This window comes from Micromesistius poutassou, assembly GCF_964030765.1.
Source record: "Micromesistius poutassou genome assembly, chromosome: 3".
In the NCBI taxonomy this organism is placed as follows: domain Eukaryota; kingdom Metazoa; phylum Chordata; class Actinopteri; order Gadiformes; family Gadidae; genus Micromesistius; species Micromesistius poutassou.
In genome coordinates this window covers 16966728-16989042 of record NC_140273.1, presented here as the reverse complement: position 1 = coordinate 16989042, position 22315 = coordinate 16966728, and the positions used below count along the sequence as shown (strand labels likewise).

Here is a 22315-nt window from a genome sequence, read left to right as displayed (position 1 = left end):
GGTATCGGCTCCACCGGTGGGCGGGATATATGGTCCCCATGGTTACCGTAGCTCCTTATCACGCCACAGGTCACCCAGATCGGTGTTCAAAGAAACGCAATTCATGTAATAAAATAAACCTAACAGCGTCACGCTTGTTGTTAAGACTGTGATTATATTTTAGATTTAATCTATCTATTTTAGATCTATTTTTAGATAACTGTCGTCCAGTTTCACTATTAAACAACGATTATAAATGACTAACCTACATTTACACTGACACATTAAAAGGATTCAAAGGAGCAACAGGTCTGTACGTAACAATATGAGGCTAGTGACCTTCTGGAGCACAGCCGTCCGCTAGAGGACAAAGGGGTCGTTTTATCCCCTGACTCCTACAAGGCGTTTGATACGTCACAACATCAGCTCCTGTTTAAAGTCGTGCATATGTACGGATCTGGACCTCGATTCTGTAACATAACAGAATCATTTTACAACGGCAGCACTAGTTCAGGAGCACCCCCCCCCCCCCTCGCTTCACCGTCAATAGAGGGCTTCAACAAGGACGCAACGTCTCCCCGTTCCTCTTTGTTTAGGCAGAAGAAATGTTGGCCGTTCTTATTCTAAACTCTGATGTTGTCAAGCTGAATGTTTTCGATGAACAGATCATTATGAGCCGACTGGCCGATGACACCACCGTCTTCTTAAAAGGTTTAGAACGAATCCCTAAAGTCCCTAAATGTAAATGTATAGAAAGTACTAAATTAAAACATTTCATCCATTACGTTTACATGTGATACTTTGAAACATCAGAATTTGTTCTTTATTATTTTTGTAATTCAATGCGTGTGTGTGTGTGTGTGTGTGTAATGTAAAATGGGAACAGACTGAATAATATATGTTTTATATGAACACTGTCTAATAAAGGTGTAATGTAAAATGGGAACAGACTGAATAATATGTGTTTCATATGAACACTGTCTAATAAAGGTGTAATGTAAAGTGGGAACAGACTGAATAATATATGTTTCATATGAACACTGTCTAATAAAGGTGTAATGTAAAATGGGAACAGACTGAATAATGTGTTTTATATGAACACTGTCTAATAAAGGTGTAATGTAAAATGGGAACAGACTGAACAGCGACATCTAGTGGCGAGGAACGGGACCGCACGCAAAGCGGGATTAAAACGGGGAGTTTAAAACGCACACACGTTCTGTTTGTACGAATAAAACGCATGATCATACCCTATGTTGTAATAATCTGAGGTGTATTGATCAACGGAAGACACAGGTGGAGTTAAAGGTGTTGATTTAATGGCTTGTTTTACCACCCTGGTAACACAGGGCGTCCGTCCCCCAAAAGAGTCCCCGACTTTAGTTCCGCAGTCGAGCAGCAAAACTGTACCTGTTGTAACTAACAATCAACTAATGTCTGTCTGTCTAATTATATACTAATTATAAAGAGTATTTACTATAACTTTATAAGACTAATTATAAAGAGTATTTACTATAACTTTATAAGACTAATTATAAAGGGTATTTACTATAACTTTATAAGACTAATTATAAGGAGTATTTACTACAACTTTATAAGACTAATTATAAAGGGTATTTACTATAACTTTATAAGACTAATTATAAAGAGTAATGAAGCTTTAATAGAAGAGTTCTCAACAGCTTTATTGTTTGTTCCTATAACTATATCAGCCTCATTATAACGGGAAATTATGTTACGATGCCTAGCAATTATGTTATGTTAATTACACGTTAGTAGAAACACACACACACACACACACACACACACACACACACACACACACACACACACACACACACACACACACACACACACACACACACACACACACACACACGTGTCCGTGGGGGCGGGGCCAGGAGAGGACGCGTTGTTGAGGAAACTAAACTTAAGCCGTTTCTCAATACCAAGTACGCGGACTACGTTCTCGCGGACTTGGAAGTACGTACTTGGCAAGTCCGGACTTTCAAGTACAGACTTCCGAGAACGCGAGTACGCACCTGCAATTGGAACAGCAGCGGACTCGATGATGCATTCTGGGATATTTAACGGTCCCAAGTCCGCACGAGTCACCTCCGATGCGTCCTCGGTAGAACGGCCTCATCGAGAACGCATCGAGAACACACACGGGTTTTACGACAGTACTCGCGTACTTGGAATTGGAACAGTGCTTGGGCTACCACTGATGACGTTTATCGAGAACGCAAGTACACGAGAACACACGAGAACACGAATTGAGAAACGGCTTCTCTCTCCCCACGCTCCAAATGAGAAACTGGGAGTTAGAGGAAGACATTTTCTCCTCTTTCGTCGGAGGAGGAGGAGGAGGAGGAGAGGGGTACATTAGATACACTCTGAGGAGGAGGAGGAGGAGAGGGGTACATTAGATACACTGAGGAGGAGGAGGAGAGGGGTACATTAGATACACTCTGAGGAGGAGGAGGAGAGGGGTACATTAGATACACTCTGAGGAGGAGGAGGAGGAGGAGAGGGGTACATTACATACACTCTGAGGAGGAGGAGGAGGAGGAGAGGGGTACATTAGATCCACTCTGAGGAGGAGGAGGAGGAGAGGGGTACATTAGATCCACTCTGAGGAGGAGGAGGAGGAGGAGAGGGGTACATTGGATCCACTCTGAGGAGGAGGAGGAGAGGGGTACATTAGATCCACTCTGAGGAGGAGGAGGAGGAGGAGGAGAGGGGTACATTGGATACACTCTGAGGAGGAGAAGGAGAGGGGTACATTAGATCCACTCTGAGGAGGAGGAGGAGGAGAGGGGTACATTAGATCCACTCTGAGGAGGAGGAGGAGAGGGGTACATTAGATCCACTCTGAGGAGGAGGAGAGGGGTACATTAGATACACTCTGAGGAGGAGGAGGAGGAGAGGGGTACATTAGATACACTCTGAGGAGGAGGAGGAGGAGGAGAGGGGTACATTAGATACACTCTGAGGAGGAGGGGGAGGTTAGGTTACAGGGGAGGGGGAGGTTAGGGTATGGGGGAGGGGGAGGTTAGGGTATAGGGGAGGATGGAGGTGAGGGTATAGAGGAGGGGGAGGTTAGGGTATGGGGGAGGGGGAGGTTAGGGTATAGGGGAGGGGGAGGTTAGGGTATGGGGGAGGGTATAGGGTTGAGGGGAGGTCAAGGTTATGGTTAGGGTCAGGGTTAGGGGAGGGGGGAGGTTAGGAGAAGAGGAGGATAGGGGAGGGGGAGGTGGGAGGGGAGGGGGAGGATAGGGAATAGGGGAGGTTAGGGAGGAGGTGAGGGTAGAGGGGGGAGGTAAGGGGGGAGGATGGAGGTGAGGGTATAGGGGAGGGGGAGGATAGGGGAGGGGGGAGGTGAGGGTATAGAGGAGGGGGGAGGTTACCTTACCTTATTAGGGTAACAGGCGTGTGTATAATAAAAATGACCACAAGCCACACAGCCAGGTCGTTTTAAATGATTTTATATCATAAAACATCAGTATACATTTCAACAACTGTGCGCACAGAGAAACAATTCTGGGATGTGAATCAAAAAAAACAACGGTTCATCGTGAGACCATCTGACCCTAACTCTGTCCCTAACACTGAACCATGAGGAACCCTTGAGAAACAAGGAACCCTTGACAACCCGTGACTTAAGTCACGTCCTGCGAGGTGGAGCAGTCCCATCGTAGTCCTCGTCTCGCTCCTGGTGGGTCGTCAGCTTCATCTGTTCACAACACAAACACACATTAAAAGAGTGATGTTACGTCACCAGGTGTGAGTGTGACCAGCTGTTACGTTTTAGTTGTGTTTTAGTGTCCACCTTGATGTACGCTGGATAAACTACAGTAGTAGCAGCTGATGTGACCGTAATTACCTCAAATCATAGCTTTGGCTAAAATTCACAGAATGAAAAATCTGAAGGAAAAACTAATTAACACGCTCTACGATCGTTAATTAAAAAAGATTGAATAATTAAAAAGAACCTCCAGGTGTCAAGTGTTTGGTGATGGTTACCCTCCGGTCCCCAGTCTCCGGTCCAGCCTGGTGCCCCATTCCTGGTCCAGGGGGATCTGGATACCCTCTGGTCCACAGCCTCCGGTCCAGCCTGGTACCCCATTCCTGGTCCAGGGGATCTAGTTAGCTGCTGGTCCCCAGCCTCTAGTAGTCTACCCTGGTGCCCCAGGCCTGGTCTAGGGGATCTAGTTACCCTACAGTCTAATTAAGTGCTTTGAGTGCGAGAAAAGCACTATACAAATCCAATGTAGTATTATTATTATTATATATCACCCTGGTGCCCCACACCTGGTCCAGCGGGATCTGGTCTCCAGCCTCTGGTCTCCTATGACTGGTCTTGGGGATCTGGTCACCTGCTGGTCCTCTGCCTCTGGTCCAGGAGATCCTGTGAAGTCAGACAGCATCTTTATAGACACGTGCACATAGCGGTCTTGAATCTAACTACTGCAAAGGCAACGATTTCCCCCCTCACACTTAGTGCCCCATGCCAGGTTAAAAATTGCCCCTCACATGACGTAGTGCCCCATGCCATGCAAAGATTGCCCTTCACACACTTAGTACCCCATGACATTGGGGTAAAAAAGATTGGACAGTACCAGGTTAAAGATCACACCTCGGTAACACTTTACAATAAGGTACACAGAAACGTAGGTACACAGGAAAAATTGCTGAGCAATTTTCCCAGAGTGAAAAATGTTTTCCTCAAGAAGAGCCGTTTTTGCACTATTTTGAGTTTGATGAGTAAAATTTGGAGTCTGAGTGGGAGCAGAATTATAGAGTGGTTGTATACAGAGTGATCAATAGGCGGAGCTTTTCTAAAAAGTTAAGTTTCGTTTGTCCGCCATTACTCCTCCCGACACCGCAGCTGAAGTCATAGACAGTAGAAGGCGCTGGAAGTCGACGTTTCTACTGAATGTTAAAGTAAGTAATATTTCAATTTTGTTGTAAATATGCATATCTGTTGAATTTGTATTTTCGTAACAGATTTTCCAACTTGTATTTTCGTAAAATATTTTCCAACTCCGATTTGATATACCCTACAAGATAGCCTAATTATGTGCTGGTTATGAAGTATTGGCATTAAACTACAGTTTTGCAAGTTATCTGGCAGTTATTCATTCTAAATTATTAGAATACCGTGCCTTAAGATCACGTTGCCATCCGTTATGAGCCCTATTCGTCAGTGTTTCAGACCAACACGCATGGCAAACGTAGCAGCTAGCAAGCTAACTAAGTAACGTCCTAGCTAACTTCTGGGCAACATTCATGTATGAGTTGCCCGTTGATGAGGCATGTATGGACAACTAACCAAAGATACCTTTGAACTAACTTAATGTTCACTGTACAGTGTGTGTTAACATCAGCATTTTCCACACTCCACATGTTTTCAATTGATGAGGCTAGTCGCTTTTTAACCGTGGCGCACACCTTTGGGGCGAGCCAAGTTCAAATAATTCTAGCCTCAGTTTTAGAAGTTTCTGGTTGAAACTGTCATGAAAGTTCACATTAGAACTATACTAGTCTAAATGCAATGCACAAGCGTCAATTGACTGCATGGGAAGCTTATCTAACGTTAGCCATTAAGTTTGTTCACCATTCCATGCTTGCCCACATGTACTTTACTCAGAAAAGAGCAACTGTAAGGTGGCGCGCTGGCGCCATTAATTATTCCAATTCAATGTTTGTGTTAAAATGGCCTATCATTTGTAGAGTTTCTAAATTGTTCTCTGATTTTGTTGTTATTTAGGATGGAAAAGAGCAATGTTGTCAAAGCAAGATTTAAAGACAGCAAGAAATATGTGATTTGTCCAACACCCTTTACATTTGAGGCGTTTTTGGAATGTGGTGAGAATTTTTATATTTTCCATATCAAAATAGTTTAATAGCAATACGATGCATTTAAGCCTATTTTATGGGGTGTTTTGTTCTTTTATTGATGTATTTTCCATAGCTTGTATTATGTTACTAATGGTTTGTCTTCTTTAGTTGCCAGGAAATTTGATCTTCCTACAATGGATATCAAAGTCTTTGATGACTCAAAGACAGAAGTTGATCAGGAAGCATTCGAATATTTGCTGAAGCAACCTGATCTTGGTGTCCTGGAAATTGTTATCCCAGAGGCAATTTTGGAAGATAAAACTGACGGTAATTTGCATATTTTTTCACATTAATTCCCAACAGTATTCTTTGCATCAGCAGAAATAGGGTCTATTGACAGTGGCTGCATGTTGTCAAAGTAGTATTAACATATTAGACCATTGGTATGGTTTTGTACTACAGATTCTTTCAGTTCTGGCTCCCTTGCTGGTGCTGAGGTCACATATGAGTCTGATGACACTGTGATATTGACAAGAACTCCAGATGAGGAAAAACGAATTGAGGACCATCGTCTTAGCCGGGTAGGTTTTCAAGGGATGCTTGATTAGCACAGACATTTGGAATTACATTTGTTTTCCATTTCTTAATTGCCTATATGTTCCTTTTATATTACCCATTAACCACAACCTGCCTCTCCAGATGATTGAGGATATCTTAAAAGGAAGCCCAGGAGGCGAGAAGATGATGAATGAATATGCTCGCACAAAATATTTGACAGATGGCAGAAGACGTGACATGGTTAAGATCTTGGTGGCACATATGATAAATGAACATGGGTAGGCTGTTAAAGAAGCAATTTGTAGAATTGATGTACTATGTGTTTATTATGATCTGGATTCTAATGTGTGTGTGTGTGTGTGTGTAGAACAAGCCCTCCTCGACGGATAAAAGAAGACTATGCCAAAGGGATCATCTCCCTTTTCCCATACCTGGCAGATCCCATGAGCAAACTGGGTTATGTATGTGGCCGTTATCTCAAGTGTCTTGATTCAGACGAGTGTTGCATGTTCCATGAGTGTTGCATGCATAACATTAGTCCAGTAATATATAACTACTATGTGTCTGTGATATGTCCACAGGAGCATTATTACAATGCAGAAGATGGAAGTGGATACCTGGCCTGGAGAATAAAAACACTGCAGAAAGAAGCATCGGAGGGACGACCTAAGCGCTCACGGCAATCACAAACAGGTGCAGTTTTTGATGTTGGTCACTGCTTGTATTAGCTTGACCCCCGTATAATTTTGGCGTCAAATGAACACTGAACAATGAACAATGTTGTTGTGTTTTATTTGTTAGAATTTTGACCTGTTTTCTTGATTAATTTTTCCAAAATGCAAATTGTTGTAATATCCTTTACCTAAACAACAAAGTAAGGCAAATGTTTAAGACTCTGTACATACTTAGGATCGTGTATGGTCATCCTGGCCTGTAGTTTTGTGAATACTTTACCATGTAACACTCATATTATCTGCAATCATTTTAGGTGGACCAAGAGCTGACAGAGATCCTTTTGAAGAGGCTAACTGGTTGAATGATGAACGTCAGTGTCAGGAAGCTATTGCCCTGATGAAGCACACCGCTGATGAGGCAGTGGTAAAGGAAAAGATGAGGTTAACTCTGATCTACCGTCAGAAGGTTTTGCATGACCCTGACAAGTCATCTGATATTCTAGCCATTTTCCCACGGTTCTTGGACATACCAGGCCTGGTATGTCAGCCTTATTTTTGTACATACTAATGTGAAATCTGAAGGTGATTTTTTGTTGTAGTTAATGTGTTGGGTAAAAGAAATCCTCTCTACTTTGTGATTTTGTGTAGATCGATCAAGATTTTAGACTTCTTTTTGGAGATTCAACCTCTGCAAAGCTGTTGGAGAAGTGGTCCACCAACATAAAACCAAAGGTCATTGCACAGAGCCGTGACCTCACACAGACTGGGGAGGTACAAGATCTCCTCCAGAATGCCGTTGCCACTGAAGTTGAAGAAGGTAACTATATTGGCCCATAGTTATTTCAATGGAATTGATTCATTACTGAGAAATGAAGTGTACTGCAGATGTTTAATGCATTATACTGGTTATTCATCCAAGAACTGGTAGGTTAAAGTGAGTAGGAGGAGGTCTTCAAACTTATCAAACTGAAACCTAAAAATGCACATTTTATTTTGTTGTCTGTGCCTCCAGGTTGGGACAGTGACATGTCTTCCCTTCTCATGCTGGTTCACCTTTTGCCACCCTCCAGTCAAGGCCGCAAGCGACCGGGAAAGATTTCAGCCAGACAAGCATGTGACTGTCTTGTGAAATTCATCAAGGTGAACCATTAAAACAGATTAAACACGTCCTTAGAAGTAAAGATACTTGTGCTTGTTGTTCTCATCATGCCTGAGTCCCATATGTATTTGAATCAAGGTTGTAATGTGATAAACCTGTCCATATCCAGGCTGCTAACTACGTTAGGTTACGTTGCTGTTGACGTTTCTCTCTCGCTCTCTCTCTCAGACTGGTACCAGCATTCAGGGACACTTGGATGTCATTGCACGAAGTCTCCAACCATATCTGCTAGCAGTTGGGCCAAAGAAAAGTAGGATCCAGTCTTACTTCATAGTCATTGACAAACACGCTTTGCCCTGTAAAGCCTCAAATTCCCTGGCTGCTGTTGATGAGCTTTTTAAAGCTCACTACGTTTTTGGCACTGCATACTGTCAAGAGTTGACAAACCTGTACACTTTCCTGCAAACAACTGTGTTTGACATAGATGCTGAAACCACAAAAGTTAATCCAAGAGTGGCTGAGCTGAGGGCCAGAATGCTCCAGTGAGCAAGATGATATGCTTTATGTGTAAAAGGTGGCATGCCAATGCCAATGCACTTATTAGACACTTTAAATTAGTTCATGGTCTTTGCTCAGGAAAAGGTCTCAAGTTAAAATGTGCTCATAGAGGTTGTTCTCACGTTTATCAACGTTTTTCTGGATTACGAAAGCATCTAATCAAGTGTTTTGCAAATGACAATTTATGTTTTGACGATAGTGAATGTTCCACCACCAACAATTCCATTTCATTAGGGGATACAGATGTTTTGCCCACTCAGAGTTTGCCATGTGACGCTGTACTGCAAGAAAGAAACATATTAAACAGTTGTGCAACACTGCTCGCAGAACTTAAAGTTGCTGGGGTTGCAGAGGCAACTATTAACTATGCTGTGAGTGCTCTACAAGAAGTGGTCAGAGACATACATAGTCACACTCAAGAAGCTCTAAAAAATAGTCTCGCTTTAGAGGAGCCCATCAAAAGTGTGGTTGAGTCTCAAATTGATGAGTGTTTTGAGAAGGTGATTAATCCTTTTGTTGTATTAAACAGTGAGAGCAAGAGAATGGTCTATTTTTCTGAGAAATGGGGGAAGATAGATCCAGTTGAATTTGTTCTTGGAACAAGATTTGCTACACGACTTAACAGAACAACTAGAACTTTTCTACAAACCACTGTCAAAGATAAATTTATGTACATACCAATTCTTGAGACGCTGAAGTCAATTTACAATCACCCAAATATCAAAGATATGTTGATTAGAGATCCTAAACAAAGTCAACATTTACTATATGACATACAGGATGGAGAATTCTTTAAGGATCATGCGCTCTTCTCAAAACAAGAGCATGCTATACAGATCCAGCTCTTTTTTGACGAATTTGAGTGTTGTAACCCCCTTGGATCAAAAAGAGGAATACATAAGTTAGGAGCCATCTATTTTACCCTCAGAAATGTTTCACCTAAATACAATTCAAGTTTGCTAAATATCCATTTGGCTGCTTTGTTTCATGCACAAGATATCAAAACGTATGGGTTAGAGAAAATACTAGCGCCACTTGTCCAGGATGTCTCAGCTCTTGAAACAAATGGAATTCAGATTCCTCTATTTGATCACAGCGTTTATGGAACCATTATACAAGTTACTGGAGACAACCTTGGTATTCATTCTTTATTTGGTTTTGTGGAATCGTTTAGTGCTAGATACTGTTGCCGCTTTTGCCTATTAGAGAAAGAAGACTATCAAACTGAATTTACTGAAGATAGTTCAAAGATGTCATTTCGAACTAAAGAGCTTCATGTTGAACACTGCCAGACAATGCAGACCAATCCCACTTTACCTTATGTGATGGGAGTAAAAAAATCTTGCCCTTTGAATTCGTTGCAATATTTTCACACAACTGCAAACTTCTCAGTTGATATAATGCACGATATATTGGAGGGTGTTGCACAGTACGAAATGCAATTACTCATTCAGCACCTGATTAGGAATTACACTACATCAGCAGAAGTGCATAGGAGAATTCAGAGTTTCAACTATGGCTTCATGGAACAAAACAACAAACCACCTGGTGTAAAATTAGTAGAGGGTTCGAATGACTTGGGCTTAAATGCCATTCAGAGCTGGTGTTTACTACGTCATCTACCCATTATGTTTGGAGATCTTGTGCATCCTAATGATCAACACTGGTATTTGTTCATTTTATTGCTGCAGATTGTCAGCATAGTGTTTTCTTCAGTTGTCTCCTCAGGTATCACCATCTACCTGAAACATCTCATTTCTGAGCACCATCGCTTATTCAAGCATTTGTATCCAAGCAATAGATTACTGCCAAAGCATCACCATATGGTGCATTATCCACGATGTATGCAGAAAATTGGACCACTGATTCATAGTTGGTGTATGAGATACGAGGCAAAACACAACTTCTTTAAAAGGCAGCTAAAAAGCTTCAAGAACATTACAAAGACATTAGCAAAAAAACACCAGTGTCACATGGCTTACTTATGGCAAACATTTGATCCAAATGACCTAAAAATGGGTCCAGGCAAAATTAAACCCTTGAATGAAATGGAAGTTGGGACTAAAGTTTCTGAAAACCTTAAAGTGCCTGTTTGGACTAAGGTTATTGATGTTAAATGGGTGAAATGCAATGGAAATGTATTTCGGCCTGGTTTGGCCATATGTGTGAAAGTCGAAAATGAGTTACCAGTTTTCCATGTTATCCAGAAAATTGTAATCAAAGATGAGCAGGTTATTTTTATTACAACTGCTTTAGAAACCATATGCTTAAATGAACATGTCCATGCTTACAAGGTTTTGCATACAACAGAGGCACCCTTTGTCTTAGACATAAAAGGTATTTTTTACCACAGAATATTTGATATACTGATGTCTTATGGCGGTGATACAGATTTGTTTATTGTGCCTTATTGTTTCATGTAATTTCTCCCTCTTCTCTTATATTTCTTCTCTTCACTACTCTTAATAGACCTCTTAAGAATAAGTTTGCCTCTGAGGCTCCCGGTTCCCTCGGTCAAATGTCTATGGGAAATAACATGGTGTTTTGAATGATCGTACATAACAAACTCTGTAGGTGGCGAAGAACTAAAAGCTGCGTCACATTTTGAACTACACACTTTTACCATCTAGTTTCGACTGGGTTTTTGGATTGTCGGTGCCGTTAAAGTAGTAAACGATTATTAATGCTACTTTAACGGCACCGACAATCCAAAACTACAGTGGAAACTAGATGGAAAAAGTGGTAGTGGTGTAGTTCAAAATGTGACGCAACTTTTAGTTCTTCGCCACCTACAGAGTTTGTTATGTACGATCATTCAAAAACACCATGCTATTTCCCATAGACATTTGACCGAGGGAACCGGGAGCCTCAGAGGCGAACTTATTCTTAAGAGGTCTATCTCTTCACTCAGTCTTCATCTTCTCATCTGTCTTCCTCTTTTTTTGTCTTCTTTTCTCAGTCTTCCTCTTATGTCTTTGCAACCTCTTCTATACTCATTTTATTTGTTTTATTGTATTATTTTTATTGTTTTCATTGTATTTGTTGTTTCTGTATTATTTATTGTTTTTGTAATCACAAGTGAATTCACTGCAATAATGAAAAGAAGTGCCTGAGAAATAAAGTGAGACATACAGAGGTACACATCTTGTTTGGTTAATTATTTCAGTTAATTGTTAGTCGTAAAACAGAAGAAATGCATAATTATAAAAAATAACTCTGAAAAGAGTTGATAAATGACTCTTATATGAGGATAAACAACTCTGAAAGCTGAGGAAAATTGGGTTAGAAGAATTTTAGAGTTTCTCTCAATAGAGTTGATGTAGCTCTGAACTGAGTAAAATAGTGTTAGAGTTAATTTTAAAACCCACTGAAAAGAGTCAATTACCACCACAAAGAGTCAAATATTACCTCTGGATTGAGGAAATTTCACTCCGGAAAAACAGCTCTACCAAAAGAGTAAATTCTACTCTTTTTAGAGAGGGACCAAATGTTATCTGTGGCAGAGTCAAATTTTCTTCAATTTGAGTACATTTTACTCAGGCAAATTTACTGTGTACGTCCTCTCCTCTCCCTACGTCCTCTCCCTACGTCCTCCTCTCTCCCTACGTCCTCCTCTCTCCCTACGTCCTCTCCCTACGTCCTCCTCTCTCCCTACGTCCTCCTCTCTCCCTACGTCCTCCTCTCTCCCTTCGTCCTCCTCTCCCTACGTCCTCCCCTCTCCCTATGTCCTCTCCCTACGTCCTCCTCTCTCCCTACGTCCTCCTCTCTCCCTACGTCCTTTCCCTACGTCCTCCCCTCTCCCTACGTCCTCCTCTCTCCCTACGTCCTCCTCTCTCCCTACGTCCTCTCCCTACGTCCTCCCCTCTCCCTACGTCCTCTCCCTACGTCCTCTCTCCCTACGTCCTCCTCTCTCCCTACGTCCTCTCCTCTCCCTACGTCCTCTCCCTACGTCCTCCTCTCTCCCTACGTCCTCTCCCTACGTCCTCCTCTCTCCCTACGTCCTCTCCTCTCCCTACGTCCTCCCCTCTCCCTACGTCCTCCTCTCTCCCTACGTCCTCTCCCTACGTCCTCCTCTCTCCCTACGTCCTCTCCCTACGTCCTCCTCTCTCCCTACGTCCTCCTCTCTCCCTACGTCCTCCCCTCCCCCTACGTCCTCCCCTCTCCCTACGTCCTCCCCTCTCTCTACGTCCTCCCCTCTCCCTCCAAACCAAACTCCCCCTCCAGCTGTCCCCCATCAGGGCTTTAAAAACTAAATAAATCAACTGGTTCCCCACAATCCCAAACTCAGAGTGAACAACTCTCACGACCACTGAGGACATCACACATCACATTTACCTCAGTATTTATTTTATTCACATTTGCGTAAACTCTGTTGTTTAATTTAAAAAATCATTATTCTCACACACAATGCTGTTGTATTTACAATAGCAATTTCCCCCCCTCCCTCTCTATGAGGGTTAGGGTTAGGGCTCTCTCTTACACTGCAATGCATTTAGTACACAGTATATTATTATTATTTATTGCACATCAAATTAAAAATATATACATCTTTCCCTCCTTAAAATCCCAAAAGTACTAACTGACAACTTTATAAAACTAACACCAATCCGATTGCTTATTGGTAGACTCCACTCTTAAATGAGTGCACAGAAAAACAACATTGTACACAATGTGGAAAAGTGGACACTGAACTGTGTGCATCTGAGTGAGTGTGTGAACGTCCACGCCTTAATCCTTCTTCCCTTTATCAACGCTACTTGGCGTATCACTGCCTCCAGCGAGTGACTGAGTCACGTCACCGGCTGGCGCGCAGGCAGGTCAGGGTTGCCAGATACTGCGAATCCCGCACAATCTTACTTGTTTCCGTCACTGTAAAATCGGGAGATTAACGGGTGAAAACGGGAGTCTCCCGCGTGAATCGGGAGAGTTGGCAAGTATGAGATTGCTATTGTAAACAATTCGCCTTGTGTTATAATAATCGCCTCGTGTTTCTCCTCCAGTCTGATCGACTCCAGCCCACTGTGTGTAAGCGCGTGTGCGTGTGTGCGCGTTTCTGCAGGTTCCCAAACTTTCCCAGAAAACACGTGGTCCCTTTGGGCTGAGAGATTCGCATCCTGTTATGTATCCGAGGCTGTGATTGCTATCACAGAGAGGGGGGGCGGGGCGGTTCCCGTTATGTATCCGAGGCTGTGATTGGCTATCACAGAGAGGGGGCGGTTCTTATGTGAGTTTTCTGAACTTCAGGCTTTCTCAGTGAAGATCAATCTTTCACTTTATACCGTTTTGACGCATTTGAATCCCAGAATAGATAAGGTAAGATAAGATAATAATGATCAACCAGTTTACTACCGTTTATATTGTCTTTAGGTTACTGGTATATAATAATAACCAGTTTACTACCGTTTATATTGTCTTTCGGTTACTGGTATATAATAATGACCAGTTTACTACCGTTTATATTGTCTTTAGGTTACTGGTATATAATAATGACCAGTTTACTACCGTGTATATTGTCTTTAGGTTACTGGTATATAATAATGACCAGTTTACTACCGTTTATATTGTCTGTAGGTTACTGGTATATAATAATGACCAGTTTACTACCGTTTATATTGTCTTTAGGTTACTGGTAATAATGAGTTTACTTTAGAGAATACAACGTAAGGGTTGGCAACTCTTGGTTTTTGGCTGGAGTGAGACTCGGTGGTTTGGTCCGCGGCTGGACTTCTTGGAGGGGGGGGGGGGGGGGCGTGAGAGCGTGACAAAGCGTGAGTGTCACGCCAGATGCTTGAGAGTTGGCTACCCTGCAACGTTTGTTAATGTTTCAGAGAGAGAGAGAGAGAGAGAGAGAGAGAGAGAGAGAGAGAGAGAGAGAGAGAGAGAGAGGAGAGAGAGAGAGAGAGGCGGGTAGAGCGAGAGAGAGAGAGTGATGGGTAGAGAGAGAGATAGAAAGAGTGAGGGGTAGATAGAGTGAGGTGTAGTGAGAGAGATAGAAAGAGTGAGGGGTAGATAGAGTGAGGGGTAGAGAGAGTGAGGGGTAGATAGAGTGAGGTGTAGTGAGAGAGATAGAAAGAGTGAGGGGGTAGATAGAGTGAGGGGTAGAGAGAGTGAGGGGTAGATAGAGTGAGGTGTAGAGACAGAGAGGTAGATAGAGTGAGGTGTAGAGACAGAGAGGTAGATAGAGTGAGGTGTAGAGAGAGAGAGAGGTAGCTAGAGTGTGGTAGAACTAATGAGATGTGGTTCACTCCAACACATAATAGCAGTGTGACAATATGTGGCTGCTGTTCACTCAAGAGTCACTCAAAGTTTGTGTGAAAACTAATAACCAAGCGTGTGTGTGTGTGTGTGTGTGTGTGTGTGTGTGTGTGTGTGTCTTGGATTGGGATTATATTAAAGAGCCAGTGAACCCAGTGTTTCAGCTGCTCTATGAGATTAAAGGAATGTGTTTCTGGCTGAGAGTTCACCAGGGCAGATGAAACATGGTGAGGAACAAGGGGGAAAAGTGCGTTTCTTTATTTCTTTGTTCATCTGTCTCCTCCAGGAACACTATGGGCAGGGCGCCCGGCCGTTTATCTTAGTAAATGATTCCTGGGTTTGACTTCCTTCTGTTGAAGGTGGGGCTCCGCAGGTGAGCGCCTTCATGGCCTTCTGCTTCAGCCGCCCGGTGGTCATACATGTATGATTGGAGATAAGAGAGGAATGTATAATATATGAAGGTGATATGATTCTAGTTGGTTATTTTCACGTTCCTCGTTACTCTGCTGTATTTCCTCCACTGTTGCTTTAAGGGTCTTGATTTGCTGACGGCCCCCTGTTTTTCTCATCCTCATGGTAGAACATGATTGTCTCATCACCAACAGGTGTGTTACCTGGGTGTGGCCTTTATAACATAGTGTATCTTATTGTAGGGCCTTTATAACATGTAGTGTATCTTATTGTAGGGCCTTTATAACATGTAGTGTCTTATTGTAGGGCCTTTATAACATGTAGTGTATCTTATTGTAGGGCCTTTATAACATGTAGTGTATCTTATTGTAGGACCTTTATAACATGTAGTGTATCTTATTGTAGGGCCTTTATAACATGTAGTGTATCTTATTGTAGGGCCTTTATAACATGTAGTGTATCTTATTGTAGGACCTTTATAACATGTAGTGTATCTTATTGTAGGGCCTTTATATCATGTAGTGTATCTTATTGTAGGGCCTTTATATCATGTAGTGTATCTTATTGTAGGACCTTTATAACATGTAGTGTATCTTATTGTAGGGCCTTTATAACATGTAGTGTCTTATTGTAGGGCCTTTATAACATGTAGTGTCTTATTGTAATGTGTGTGTGCGTGCAGATTGAGTGTGTGTGTGTGTGTGTGTGTGTGTGTGTGTGTGTGTGTGTGTGTGTGTGTGTGTGTGTGTGTGTGTGTGTGTGTGCATGCATGCTTACATGTCTGAGGTCTCAAACCTTCTCTTTCCCTGAAATCACGTGATGCCAGATGATGTAACATCACTTCCTCCCTGAGACGTTCAAACGAGAGAGAGAGAGAGAGAGAGAGAGAGAGAGAGAGAGAGAGAGAGAGAGAGAGAGAGAGAGAGAGAGAGAGAGGGAGGGTTGGGTAACCTTCAACAATTCCTGGATTAAACAAACCAGTGTTTTTATTGTTAGTTATGTAACCACAGCGTTCCCGCCCGGTTTGAACCGGGGACCTGAGGCTGACGTCATAGCCACTACACTGTGGAAAGCAAGTGTTGATTTACACTAATGAGGCTGGTGTACGTCAAATGACCAGACAGAATACTTTAAGTTACTCCATAATTACACGCAAGATACAACTTCATAGCCCATGTTTAATGAGGCTGCCCTTGTTTGTTTTATTGAATACTTTGTGTTTCCGCCTGGCTTCAAGTTAACTCTTTACCCACTTGTTAGCTCATGAATCTTCAGTTTCTGAAGTGTAGTGGTTTTCACGTTCATCTAACACACCAAAGGTCACCGGTTCGCGGAAACAAGATCATGGTTTTTGTATTTAGAGCCAGCTGTTGAGAGCATAGACATAGTAAAGCCTGAGAGTTGAGAGAATGGATGTGTAGGATTATATATCAACTATAACAGCTTTGTGATGTTGATGGGTTGCAAGATTACAGAAATGTACAAGTTTAAGCAGTGTAGTAGTTATAGAGAGAAATTGAACACGTGTTCAATGCTCAAGTGATTCGTTTGTCTTGATGCTCAAAATGAAAAGAAGGATGAGACAGAAATGTGTGTGAATGTCCTGATATTTAAATCACAAGTTAAATATTGGTGCGTAGTGACTTGGGATTTACAGTTTTATAAATCATCCTACATGTTGCTGGACTGTACCACTTTCACAGGGGGGTCCTGCGGGTCTAGACTCTGTGGTTTAAACCACAGCTGGAGCCCTAGAGGGAGAGAAAGAGACCCGTTGGTCACGCCTCGTCCTGATGCTAAATAAATGATTATATCACGATAATAATATATTATGTTATATCAATCTGTGGTTCAGTAAAGTGACTTTCAGACTTTGTTCCAGTGGAAAATTATTTAAACATTCTTCACTTTTAATCGTACTATGGTGACTTTTTTAAGTCAATCGTATATATTTTTTGTGTTGTAGTTTGAGCACAGTTACAGTCTCCAAGGTGTTTAATCTTCTCATGTGCTGTACACATCTGTACTGTACTGTGGTCAGTGTGGTTATGTTGTGGGGTTCATATTGATGGTCTATGAACTCTATATATATATTTTTTTACAATACAACAATTCACACATACAGTGTATGCATTAAATCTTGTAAGAAAATTAGCAGTTGGTAGTCTTACACAATGTATGTTGAGAGCAACAACAAACGTAAACTGAGCCAGAACTGCTCCTATGAACTATAGTTAACCCTTTCCCCTTCCCACCCACTGTTTGATAACGGAAAAGAAAGAAAAACACATACAGAGAAAAAAAAAGAAGAAAAAACATTATTGAAATCACATATTGAAATAAATGTAATTCAAAATAAATAATGAAATAAATAAATAAAAATAGAGGGGGAGAAAATAAAAGAGGTTGGGGGGGGGGCATCTAGTCACTGTCTGGGTGAATAATAGTTCTATCTAAGTACTCCAAGAAGGGCTGCCAGGTTTTGTTAAAGGCATTATCAGAACCCGCCAGTGAAAATCTAACCTTCTCAAGCTTGATATGAGTTAGGACCTCTCTAAGCCAGCTATTGTGTGAAGGTGGAAGAACATGTTTCCATTTAAACAAAATAAGACGTCTGGCCAATAGAGTCGTAAAGGCCAATACCCGGCGCTTTGACGCAGGGAGTTGAGGTGTAGTGAGTGGGGGGGAGCCAAACAAGACCGTGCAAGGCTCAGGGTTAAGGTCTATACCAAGCACTGTTGAGAGTGTATCAAAAATTTGGCGCCAAAAGCCAGTGAGTTTCAGGCAGGACCAAAACATGTGTGTGTGATTAGCAGGTGACTGCTTACATCTATTACAACTGTCACTGGTGTCTGGATAAATCTTCGCCAGTCTGACGTTTGTGTAGTGCACTCTAAAAAGAACTTTACATTGTAATAAACTGTGCCTGGCACATATAGAGGATGTATGAACTAGCTTAAGGATTTGGTCCCACTGATTATCTGAAATTGGAGCTCCCAGCTCCCCCTCCCAGGTCTGTTTCAGACGAGTCGTTGGGTCAGGGTTAAGGGAGTCAATAGCATTGTAGATCACGGAGATGGAACGCTTTTGTGCAGGATCGAGGGTGAGCAGGGAGTCAATCAGAGACCCGGGTGGGTGGTTAGGGAAGTGAGGGTAGTTGGTTTTAATAAAGTGCCTGGCCTGAAGAAACCGGAAAAAATGAGATTGAGGTAATTCAAATCCAGCTGCAAGCTCTGTAAAATTAGTAAATATGTTATCTTTGTAAAGGTGCTTGACATGTAATAAACCTTTGTTACACCACAAAGTGAAAGTGGGGTCTGACAGGGAGGGTGGGAATAAATGGTTTTTAACAACCGGTGCTAAAGTTGAGGGTTCATTCAAGCCGTAGTGTTTGCGAAATTGGATCCAAATTTTTAGTGAGTTGGTAACAACTGGGTTCTGTGAAATATTATGAATCTTGAGGGGGAGTCGTGCAGTAAGGAGGGACTGTAAAGAGAACTTTGAGGACCGTAACTCTAATTGAACCCAAGAGGGGCCTATGTCAGCTCCTCTGTCAATCCAATTAATGAGTTTGTTAATATTACATGCCCAATAGGATTGGGTAGTGCAAGACCGCCCAGCTTTTTAGGGAGTTGTAAGACAGCTTTTCTAATACGGGGGGGCTTATTCAACCACAGAAAAGATGATATTGTCTCATCTAGCTGCTGAAAAAAGGATCGTCTGATGAAGATTGGAATATGTTGGAACAAGTAGAGAAATTTAGGTAGAATCACCATCTTTACCAGATTAACTCTGCCAGATAGGGAGAGAGGGAGGGGGGACCAGCGAGCCAGATCAAGCTTGCACTTATCAATGAGAGGGCGAAATTTTTTATTGAAAAGGTCATTAAAAGAAGCAGTGATGAATATGCCTAAATATCGAAACCCCTCTGTAACTACTCTAAATGGAAAAGAAGACTGTGGCATCTTCTTAGACAGGGGATTGATAGGAAGAAGTTCACTTTTGTTAAAATTCAATTTGTAACCAGAATATTTGCCGAATTGGGTTAAAATGTCTGTAATAACAGGGATGGACGACGCAGGGTTTGACACATATAATAACAAATCGTCTGCGTACAGGGACAGCTTATGGGTGACATCATACCTGGTGATGCCCTCGACTCTCCCCTCCTCCTGGAGCCAGATGGCCAGTGGTTCGATAGCTAGAGCAAACAGGAGGGGGGAGAGGGGGCATCCCTGTCTGGTACCCCGACGGAGGGCGAAAGGGGGCGACCTCACTCCGTTTGTAAGGATATGGGCGGTTGGAGATTCATAAAGCAGTCTAATCCATGCAATAAAGTCAGAGCTAAAACCAAATTTAGACAGGACATAATACAAATACTCCTATGAACTCTATAACGCTTTAGTGTGATGTAGTCACAATGATCTTCTCTCTCAATAAACAGCTAAAGTTCAGAAGGCAAATGAAGTGATAGATGAGTTGTGTTTGTGTCCAGGTCTCCAGTCTACTATGGATGAGGAGAGAGAGGAGGGGGGTCCTACCTCTAAGACCACTCTGTCTGGGGAACATGGCCACCGGAGCAAAGCTAAGAGGTAAGAAGAGGATCTCTCTGTCTGTGACTGTTGTCCATCTCAGAGCTCAGCAGTGATACATCATGACTCCATCATTAGTCTGAGTAACAGCTGTGTGTGTGTGTGTGTGTGTGTGTGTGTGTGTGTGTGTGTGTGTGTGTGTGTGATGAAGCCCAGCGCAGCAGCAGAGAGCAGACTCCCCTGGACCCAGCAGTGTCTCCATGAAGAGTGACCGCTCTATGGATCCACCTGAACAGTTTAAAGATGGAAATCACCAACCTTCTAAGAAAAGGTGAGGATTCAGCCGATACATCAGGGCTGTTCAACTGGCGGCCTGCGGATCATCTTGATCTGCCCGCCCATCGTTAATCAGAACATACCAACGTCCAATCACAGGACCACTTGGAGATGGATTGGTTCATGGCTGAGGCCGTTTATTCTGCTGTTTGAATCGTGCGAATGAAATGAATATTAAGACGACTTGTAGCAGACTTTACAGGTTTAATGTTAGAAGGTTCAACGTCTTTCAAACAGCTTTTATTGAATCAGTTTGATCTTTCTATCCTAACTTCCAGATGGTTCTTGTTTTTCAGAAGGAGGCAGCAGAGAGCAGACTCCCCTGGACCCAGCTGTGTCTCCATGAAGAGTGACTGGTCTATGGATAGACCTTTTAAATTTAAAGATGGAAATCAGTCTATTGAGAAGAGGTGAGGATTCATCAGAGATCATAAATATTATGTTCATTATATGATATAAGGATAACTTGTTAGTAACCGAGTGACACAGAACGCAGGTGGAGACGTTGATATCCGTTCTAACTCTGATTCACTCGCACCAGAACAACGTTACAAGTAGCACTAAACATGTGTGTTAGAGCGCCCCCTAAGGCATGGGAATAACAATGCAACTATCCATTGCATAGAACAATAAAGGTACAGCTTCTATCAAACGTCCATAGATCCTGGTTCTTGTTTTTCCAGAAGAGTCCAGCAGCAGAGAGCAGACTCCCCTGGCCCCAGCTGTGTCTCCATGAAGAGTGACTGGTCTATGGATATACCTTACCAGTGTAAAGATGGAAATCCGTCAATTGGGAAGAGGTGAGGACTTAGAGAGTGAGCGGTCAGACATGGAGGGGGGCTTCTTCAGCGGTGGAGGGTCGGGGGGGCGGAGGCGGGACATGTTAGGTGGTGAAAGGCTGTGATTGGCCTCGTCACTCTGCAAGCAAGAGTTGCCAGATTGTTTTGCTCAAAGGTGACTCCGATCCGATTTCATTCAGAACAGTGTGAACAGCACAAATCACACAGAATCAGGTCTGTTCAATTCTGGTTTGGGCCACTTCCACTGTGTGTGTGTGTGTGTGTGTGTGTGTGTGTGTGTGTGTGTGTGTGTGTGTGTGTGTGTGTGTGTGTGTGTGTGTGTGTGTGTGTGTTCTCCACAGACACCAGGAGAGGTCAAAGGTTACCAGTGCTCAGTCTGTACAGCAGCATCAAACAGAGAAGGAGATGAACCAGGAGGAAGTGGCCCACACACTGGGGGGCGGTAAGAGACTCTTACTTTGAAGACAGAGGAGACTATTATTTTGAAGGGCAGAAGAGACTCTTACTTTGAAGACAGAGGAGAAATTATATTTTTAAGGAGCAGTATGAGACTCCTATTTGTTCTTTTCGGACTGAATGACTTTTAACTTCAATGTGGAGACATCTTTCCTCTTTGGGGTTAAATGGTTTGATCCAGATATGTAGGGTTATTGTGGGGTATCAGGTTAAATGGTTTGTTCCAGATATGTAGGGTTATTGTGGGGTATCAGGTTGAATGGTTTGATCCAGATATGTAGTTGTTATTGTGGGTCTATCAGGTTAAATGGTTTGATCCAGATATGTAGGGTTATTGTGGGGGTATCAGGTTGAATGGTTTGATCCAGATATGTAGTTGTTATTGTGGGGGTATCAGGTTAAATGGTTTGATCCAGATATGTAGGGTTATTGTGGGGTTATCAGGTTAAATGGTTTGATCCAGATATGTAGGGTTATTGTGGGTCTATCAGGTTAAATGGTTTGATCCAGATATGTAGGGTTATCGTGGGGGTATCAGGTTAAAGAATGTTAAACTATTTCATTAATACACAGGATCAGATGTTATAATCCCTTGTGCCAAAATCCAAGGAAAACACATTTTCAGAGGCCCCTGTCCAAACCAACCTTACAAGCACGCTGGCTACCAAACTACCAACCAAAGGTGAAAAGAAAAGAAAAATAAATAAATAAATACAATACAAGGTATATACAATACAATATACCTATCCTATCCTATGGCTATCATAGCCTAAAAACAGCAATGCCACCTTCAACAGACCCAGGCTCCGTTTA

At 42.4% G+C, this 22315-nt stretch overlaps 3 protein-coding genes across 3 annotated transcripts in view; all 3 read left to right on the top strand.

Annotated features, from left to right (window-relative positions):
* The window catches only part of LOC311340092 (NACHT, LRR and PYD domains-containing protein 3-like), a 69090-nt gene that overhangs the window by 24074 nt on the left and 22701 nt on the right, over positions 1-22315 (top strand).
* On the top strand, positions 4863-8700 carry LOC311340428 (uncharacterized protein; the record flags this gene model as incomplete). Its single annotated transcript, XM_084465329.1, has 11 exons — positions 4863-4926; positions 5753-5850; positions 5992-6150; positions 6286-6404; positions 6523-6659; positions 6749-6842; positions 6963-7074; positions 7370-7593; positions 7704-7872; positions 8068-8195; positions 8383-8700. The coding sequence occupies exons 1-11, from the start codon at positions 4919-4921 to the stop codon at positions 8698-8700; spliced, it is 1566 nt and encodes a 521-aa protein (XP_084321455.1). The 5' UTR covers positions 4863-4918.
* LOC311340130 (uncharacterized protein) lies at positions 13967-21641 on the top strand. Its single transcript, XM_084464996.1, has 4 exons — positions 13967-14025; positions 19874-19970; positions 20543-20656; positions 21388-21641. The coding sequence occupies exons 2-4, from the start codon at positions 19888-19890 to the stop codon at positions 21506-21508; spliced, it is 318 nt and encodes a 105-aa protein (XP_084321122.1). The 5' UTR covers positions 13967-14025; positions 19874-19887; the 3' UTR covers positions 21509-21641.